Source organism: Amphimedon queenslandica, unplaced genomic scaffold (assembly GCF_000090795.2).
Source record: "Amphimedon queenslandica unplaced genomic scaffold, v1.1 AMPQUscaffold_12515, whole genome shotgun sequence".
Lineage (NCBI taxonomy): Eukaryota > Metazoa > Porifera > Demospongiae > Haplosclerida > Niphatidae > Amphimedon > Amphimedon queenslandica.
In genome coordinates this window covers 6426-14584 of record NW_003547248.1, presented here as the reverse complement: position 1 = coordinate 14584, position 8159 = coordinate 6426, and the positions used below count along the sequence as shown (strand labels likewise).

The 8159-nt window shown below is 33.1% G+C and overlaps 1 protein-coding gene and 2 long non-coding RNA genes across 5 annotated transcripts in view; 2 read left to right on the top strand and 1 right to left on the bottom strand.

Moving 5' to 3' along the window:
• The window catches only part of LOC109587593 (uncharacterized), a 970-nt gene extending 717 nt beyond the window's left edge, over window positions 1-253 (top strand). Inside the window, exon 3 of the long non-coding RNA XR_002187697.1 lies at window positions 195-253. This is a non-coding gene — a long non-coding RNA (uncharacterized LOC109587593). The remainder of the gene's footprint in view (window positions 1-194) is intronic.
• Window positions 254-267: 14 nt separating this feature from the next.
• Window positions 268-1801, top strand: LOC109587594 (uncharacterized). 3 transcript variants are annotated; one of them, XR_002187700.1, is made up of 5 exons: window positions 268-288; window positions 402-485; window positions 906-936; window positions 1292-1337; window positions 1691-1801. It is a non-coding gene; the product is annotated as an uncharacterized LOC109587594 (long non-coding RNA). The 3 variants fall into 3 exon arrangements; XR_002187698.1 differs by having other exon boundaries at window positions 906-940; XR_002187699.1 differs by having other exon boundaries at window positions 906-940; window positions 1292-1327; window positions 1691-1795.
• A 3446-nt stretch (window positions 1802-5247) lies between these two features.
• On the bottom strand, window positions 5248-6474 carry LOC105314793 (circumsporozoite protein-like). The gene is made up of 3 exons (XM_011409165.1): window positions 6405-6474; window positions 5692-5790; window positions 5248-5516 (listed from the first exon to the last, which is right to left on the bottom strand). Exons 1-3 carry the CDS (start codon window positions 6472-6474, stop codon window positions 5248-5250), a joined length of 438 nt encoding a protein of 145 aa, XP_011407467.1.
• Window positions 6475-8159: the final 1685 nt, after the last annotated feature.

Sequence of the window (8159 nt, the reverse complement as noted above, 5' to 3'; positions counted from 1 at the left end):
TGCTGATAAGGACCTTAGTGTTTAGATTGCTTCTTCTGTTATTGTTATCATTATTTCTTGATTTATTTGTTCATTAATTTTTTATAAATGTGTTACTGGCACTAGATTAAAGGTGGATCTGTATTTTAAGTGTGAATACTGCTTATGGTATTTGTTCATTGATTATTGTTTTATTAGAATTAATTTGTTTAAAGGTCCTACTTGTGCAAATAGAGTATCGAAGAGTAAAATTAAAAGCGCATTCTCTATCTCAGGATTTAAATAATGAAGTTGCCTTTTCTGTTAATGGTATAATGGATGCACACGTTTTAACATAATCAATTTAATTTTTTGAATGCACTTGTACAACTAGAGTTACAACTGGTACAAGTCAAATTATCATCTGTTTCTCTCTCTTTTAGTACAGTGAACATCTCATAATCAAGAAACAGTTTGTTCCATGGACATTGCCGTATTCTTTAAAAGATTGTGTTAATGGTTGCTGAGTAAGTATTTTCACATGCCCATGTCTCTGACTGTGAAATGTATTTTGTCATTATGTCTCAAATAAACGCTTGATTTTAGATTCATTAAGGCATCAGATTCAATGAAGGACCATTAATAATATAGCATTGATATTGCCTGAGCACAGATGGCAATAAAGTTACCATTGCAATTACTGGCAATCATTACTTTTGTTATTAATAACCAGACATTGCATGATGTATCTACCTTTCATCTACCATGTATTTAAAATTTTTCATATTGTATGTACTTTTGCTAACACCATTAGTTTTACTTTCATGTATTTACTTGTATTTTGCTATAAGCTTATTACAACATAAATATTGATAGATAACTATACTAAATATGTATTAAGTTATATTTTTTAAATTATGGTTTATTTTTTTTTATGTAACTATCAGTTATCCTGAAATGAACGACAGAACTTACATGGTAGGTAAGTGTGTGTGTGAAAACAATTTTTACTGGAGGAGTACTTAACAAGCTGGAATAATGCTATTATGCTAGCTAACATTATAACATTATGGGAACTATGCAACATGCAAAATAGTTTTTAAATTTGACCTACAATACCTTCATGGCGATTGTTTCATAGCAATAGCAATTATAAAAAATCAATTTCATTAGTCGCAAGTCCTAATTCTATATAATTCTTTGCTGCATTGATAAGTTTTTAGTTGTCATATCTACACTCCTTGTTCATTTATTTTTGTACTAGCATGTTACCATGTACTACATTAAACCGTGTACTACATTACATGAGCCTTCTTTTTCTCTCAATTTGTAGTAAATTCATGACAAGTACAGTAGTAATAATTCTAAAGTAGGCTGAGGTATTTAATTATTGTAATATATATTTATGAAAATTTTGCACAAAATTTAAATGCAGTATATTCCTTGTGTCAAAACTGCTTTTTAAGAACATTATTCTATGAGATTTTAATTCTATATTATGATATTTTGTAAACATTTTTTTGTAGTGTAGTTGGTATTATTTGTATAAAACAGTGCATTTTGTACTTTATGGATGCTTATTTATTAACAAAATGTGGCATGCACCATTGCAAATGTTGAGTTTTGCCTTGTGAGCATTTTTGCCTTAAAAGCATCACATTACCTTTTTTAGAGTGTCTATATGTAGATTAATGTTTATTAAACTTGAAGTTATGTGTGTGTACCTTAATAGGTCTGTAAAAACTCGGCTGAGAGTACTAATACTAGTACAAAGTTAACAGCTCTACATTTTTTTGTTTTTATTTACTGATTGTTTTATGTTGTTTCTTTTAATGATCAATTTTTTATGATTCTCATTTTTAAAAGTAATATGATTATATAGATAAAACAGTATTAATGTTATAATTTTAATGATTAATCTGGCAAAACTAGTGACAGTAAAGATTTAATTGAAACAAGATATTGTTGCAAGTCAGAATAGTAAAATAGTGAATCACCACCGTCTTCAAAAGTCAGACCTCTCCACAATGACTTTGTCCCTTATATCAAAGGTTTGTTGCTTAACTCACAGGTGTATTCCTTTCTAAAAAGGAATAAAGTGTGCATTTGATCACAAAACTTATCAGTGGTTCTGGCTTCTTTGCTAAGGAAAAAGTGATCTCTGCTGCTTTTGCATTTAGATCTACAATCAAAGTGAATAAGATAGCTACCATGTCAGTATGAAGCATTGTTGCTCAATTTGTGGCTTTAGCTTGTACTTTAGAGAACCAGGGGCTGAGATCTATGGCGAGATAGAGGCTTTCCCTTATGCGCGTACAGCTGAAGGAGGAGGAGCTTACAGAGAATCAAACAGGACAGACGGCCATCTTTATTTCAGTGACATGGCACACCCTTTAAAAGTAATATGATTATATAGATAAAACAGTATTAATGTTATAATTTTAATGATTAATCTGGCAAAACTAGTGACAGTAAAGATTTAATTGAAACAAGATATTGTTGCAAGTCAGAATAGTAAAATAGTGAATCACCACCGTCTTCAAAAGTCAGACCTCTCCACAATGACTTTGTCCCTTATATCAAAGGTTTGTTGCTTAACTCACAGGTGTATTCCTTTCTAAAAAGGAATAAAGTGTGCATTTGATCACAAAACTTATCAGTGGTTCTGGCTTCTTTGCTAAGGAAAAAGTGATCTCTGCTGCTTTTGCATTTAGATCTACAATCAAAGTAAATAAGATAGCTACCATGTCAGTATGAAGCATTGTTGCTCAATTTGTGGCTTTAGCTTGTACTTTAGAGAACCAGGGGCTGAGATCTATGGCGAGATAGACGCTTTCCCTTATGCGCGTACAGCTGAAGGAGGAGGAGCTTACAGAGAATCAAACAGGACAGACGGCCATCTTTATTTCAGTGACATGGCACACCCACCCCTTTTACTGCCAAAAGCCATGAATATACTCACAGAAGTCATGTGACTTCCGCTTTAGCATGTAGGATGACGTCAGATTAAACTATATTCATAAGAAGATTAATGATATTCATGGTTAATGTAAGTATATTCATTAGTGCAATAACAATATTCATTGCTAAACATTAATGCTTTGACTTTCTTGAAATGGTACTTTAAAAATCACTACAAAATGAACAGAATTATTAATGATAACAAAACTCCATCAGGTAATAGAAAAAAGTAGTGTTATGACATGCAATCAATAAAATGATAAATTGCTAGTTGTTTATATGTTAAAATCCATGTCCGATAAATGCCACTGTACACAAGGCAAATGAGAATATCAGCTTCAACTGCAACTGAATCTACAATGAAAAAAGGGAAATAAATTTGCTTAGTAATTGCAACAAGTAAGTTCATAAAGTATGAAAAGTTATGCAGGAATTTTTTTTGTTATATTTAAAGTTCAAGGAATTTTTTTTGTTATATTTAAAGTTCAATGATCTATAACTTATATACAGTGAATGGTAAAAATTTAAAAATAGCACAAGGTGTACAACTTTTTATTTCCTATAAAATGGCATCAATTAAAAAAATATTAAAATTTCATCCAAAAGTACCTTAAATGGGTGCCCTTTATTGAGAGGTTCACTATTTCAAATAATATATGTATATTATCCACTCAAGTAACTTAAGCAGAGACACTAATGTGGGATTTGCAGAAGTCACTAGTGCAAGGGTAAATTGTGGTGGAAGATATGGCCTTATTATTCCTTGCATTTATTGTTTCAATGGCCCCAAGTTGTACATAGATCGTTTGGAGGTAGTTCTTTGAGAGAACCCTGATGCTAGGTAGTTTCATCAATCATCATAGATAATAGAGTTTTTATCATGGTTTGACATCTCTACAAGTAAATTAAAAAAGTTCTCTTAAATAAGAAAAAGTAGGGTTATCAAAAAATATAAGAAACAATAGGGTTTAGTTCAACCATAATAATAATTAATAGTTCAATTAATAATAACAAACGTTACTTCACAAAAAATAATAAATCATAAAAATAGTACAAAGGTGTCAAACCCTACTTTGCAGATAATGATAACAGGCAGAAATAGAATTTTTATGATATTTATGTCTTTTTACCTATTGATTGCTCTGCTACATTTCTATGATGTAAATTATCTTGTGAAATATGAATTAAACTTTTCAGCTAGTATTGACTGAATAAATTACTGTCATGACAATTAAAACATCTAAATTATAGATAATTATTTGGCTATTGCATGCTTTATTGTTTGTGATTCGGTACAATACCTAAAAATTAAAATATTAATGTATAAGAATTTTAATAGGACTCGCCACAGTTGTGTAGGTTGGAACTAAGTAGTTTGGTTATCATTCTTTCATTAAATTTTGTCACTTTAAAAAAAGCAATACTTCATATAATTCTGCAAAGTACTGTTTGAAATTTTTGTACTATTTTTATAAATTATTATATTTATTAATTAATGCTCATAATTATTCATTATTATTGTTAAATAATAATCTATTTTATTAACAATTATAATTTTTGCCTTAAGTATCAGTTCATTGCTGGAAGAAAAGAATTTTGAAATAACTATAAAAAGACCTACCGCATCATCACAAGCGTATTAGTGTGAAAATTGTCCTTAAATTGATTTCACCACTTTGTGCGCATAGTAGTCATTTATTTCTTCTTACTAAGACTTATAAAGGTTCTTTCTACTTTCTAGTGATTCTTGATAAGTCTTTAGGCATGATACTTGCTTTATTCTTCTAGCTAGAAAGCTCAACTTTCTTCTGCTTCCGAGCCATTTTGTTTACCTTGTCAACACCCACTTACGTGATGGGGACTGGGTGGAGGGTTGCTAAGAGAGTCATAATTGTTATTTCTCCAATACAACGTATATAGAAGACAAGAAGAAATGTAAGTGTTGACATACAATCAATTATTTTACATTGCGGGGGCTGAATTGAATCGTAGGAACTACCTTGGGGCTTCGCACCAAGTTTGTAAAAAACAATTTTCATACAATTATTTTTTTGAATTTCTTAAACATAAATTATATTCATAGCCTATCATAGCTCATTATTATTGATCATTATGGAACATTACTAAGATCTATTTCCTGTTCTAAAACTTTTTAAGTTCACAATCAGCTTCAGTTGCCATTTCTCAACTCACACTCTCAGCTCTCAACTTTTCCTGCAATTTTGCAACCTTTTTTCTCAAAAAGCATCAAGCCAGTTCATATACCAATTTACATTAGCTATCATTATATTTTCATATTGTTTGGTAGTATATGGATAATGATGAGTATTATGGAGGACCACCAGTAGCTGGAGCGCCTCCACAACCACCACCTCCGTAAGGCCCGTGTCCACCACCACCACCAGCTCTACCAGCAGCTGGAGGTCCGCCACCTCCTGTAGCTAGAGATGGAGGGCCTCCACCACCACCTCCCGGAAGCCTGCTAGCATCACCAGCTCTACCTGTAGCTGGAGGTCCGCCACCTCCAGTAGCTGCAGATGGAGGGCCTCCACCACCACCTCCTGGAGGCCTGCTACCACCACCAGCTCTACCAGTAGCTGGAGGTCCACCACCTCCAGTAGCTGGAGATAGAGGGCCTCCACCACCACCACCACCACCACTAGGCAGGCCACTTCCACCACCACCTCCAGCACTCGCAAGAGCTGGAGGCCCCTCACCTCCACCACCTCAAGTAGATGGAGTCCAGCCTGTGCTCCCTCCTGGAAAGGGTACCATTGCTCCCTCCTGGAGTGGCACCCATGCTCCCTCCTGGAGGAGCCCCTCCTGCCTTTGCTGCAAAAGCAAAGGCAGCATAAATTGCCCAGCTGAGGGCTGTGAACAGACAAATAGCAAGTCTTTACTATGATGTACTTAATATTATATTTATATTCCTGAGGTCCTGAGGGGCCTCAATCAAGAACTACAACTTTTATTAAAAACTTTTTATTATAATAATAAATGTTAAAAAATAATCAAACAGTCACTTACAAATACATCAGCATAAAGCCAGGATAAAAATACTTTAGCAATGCTAAGTGCTTGACAAGACAAATGCTTATTCCCTTTAGATTCTTTCAAAATTTCTAGGTGAAGAATGCACATTATCATGATGCATGATTTAAAAAACTCTTAGCTAATAGTCATTATTATTGACATACTGAATACGTACACAAACATGCACATTGCCGTTGTCATTCATAATCTACAAAAGTCAATATTAAATTTAGAAATCTAACATTAAATTTTTAAGACTAACTATAATCCAAGGCTATAATAATGTTACAACTAATGCTAATGTTACATTGCACATTTCAAACTGCAAGCAATCAACTTAATCATCAAATCCTTTCCAGCTATCTTCACCTTTAAAGCATAGTAATAGAAACATATCAAAGGCAAGCAATGTAAACAAACAGGGTAATAATTAAACAGTAATAAATTATTACCAATCACATCAGTTTTTCTATTCCTTGCTCCTCCGTTATACACATCAAACTTAAAAAGGATAGAAGTCATGCCTGATAATCATCAAACACTACAAGTGCAAGAAATGCACAAATAATCTACTACATGTACAATATATGCTATAATACTAAACATAAATTGTATATGCATGATACCAATTGTTTGGCACAAACATACATTGAAAACCACAAGCAAGATACATGTGCTCACAAAGAGAAACATCCCTCTTACCTTTTGAATCTCATTCCAAGTCAGACCTCAATCTTTACCACCATAATGCACTTTTTGTGCCCAGTAAGTACATGTCTAAAAATATGAATATGACATTAACTAAGTAATAATGACAGTGGTAGCATCTACAATGTTTCTGATTGAATCATCGACAAAAGATGCCCAACATCAGCCAGCAAGCATTAACTTCATAATGTGCACAGCATTGATGGCAGCATTATGTGCAACATCAGCTGGCAAGCAATTACATATGTAATGTGCACAGCATTGATGGCAGCCTTAACATGCAAGATGATCATTATTATATGTACAGAATCACTGCTTAAATAATACTACATGTATAATAACAAATTTTAATGTAACTTAAAAATGAATCTTTTCAACAGAGCCCTGATCCATTAGCACCAGTTATTTGTCATAAACATGTAGTACAAGCCACAAACAATATCTACATTTGATATTGAAAGCTTCTTCCCTTCCTAATCCTCTGTCCTACATAAATGATAGTCACACAAATTTGAATCAATGCTAAACTCTAATGAACAGTAAACCTCTTTCACACCCTCTCCCTGTCCATTTTTTACTGTTATTTGTTATACATTGATTAGTTTTACTTTCTGAATGCAATTAGATCTCTTCATACTCAGCAATACTGGGTGGATTTGCACCAATGGTTTTCAGACACACTCACACATCTGTCAATTGCACATGCAGTCAGATATAAGTCACATTAAACAACCAACACTATTAAGATTGTGGACCTCCTATACACCATACCCACTTTTTATTAACAATCAATGCTTAAGAATTATTAATAGACTTAACTGCTTGGAAATGATTAGTACCAACATGCTTCAAATACAAAGCAGGTGTATTAGTATTACAAGGAATGCCATATAACTCCTAGGTACCACATCTAGCCCAGCCAACAATAGTAGGCCTAGTAAATGAATATTGTTGTACCTAATATTGCAGATATTGTGACAATCTCTGTCTGAGTAGCCCACACATAATTTCTATACATTTTGGACGTATTTATGTAATCATATATGGTGAATATCTGGTTCTATTTAATGTACTATCAAACTATTCTTCGAAGTTTGGCATACAGTGGAACTACTGATAACGGAACTTTTCTTTAACGAAAACCACTTTATAATGAAAATAATTAAATGTACTAACTCATTTTTCCATTTTTCAATGAAAATGGACCTCCCCCTTTGATGAAAACTCCTCTGTTACAAAATAAAGTTCTTTTCTGACCAAGATGCCACTTTATAAACTTCCTTTAGTTCTGTGACATCATATGATATCTTAATCAATTAAAAAGACCCGCCCACTGTAAAATGGCATCTTTCTATTTTCTCTTCATGCTCTGTCACTATTATGCCATCTTACTATCCAGGAGCACAGATAATAGCCTTAAATAGCCTATCCCTCATTTTGAAACATTCTGCATATTTATTTTCTTATTCTCTTTTCTTGTTCTGCAATTTGTTCCCCAG

Coding starts and splice junctions, on each gene's coding strand:
- LOC105314793 (XM_011409165.1), bottom strand. CDS start 6,474: ATGACTTCTATCCTTTTTAAGTTTGATGTGTATAACGGAGGAGCAAGG. Junction 5,791..6,404: donor TAGAAAAACTGATGTGATTG/GTAATAATTTAT, acceptor GTCTGTTCACAG/CCCTCAGCTGGGCAATTTAT. Junction 5,517..5,691: donor CACTCCAGGAGGGAGCAATG/GTACCCTTTCCA, acceptor GTGGACCTCCAG/CTACTGGTAGAGCTGGTGGT.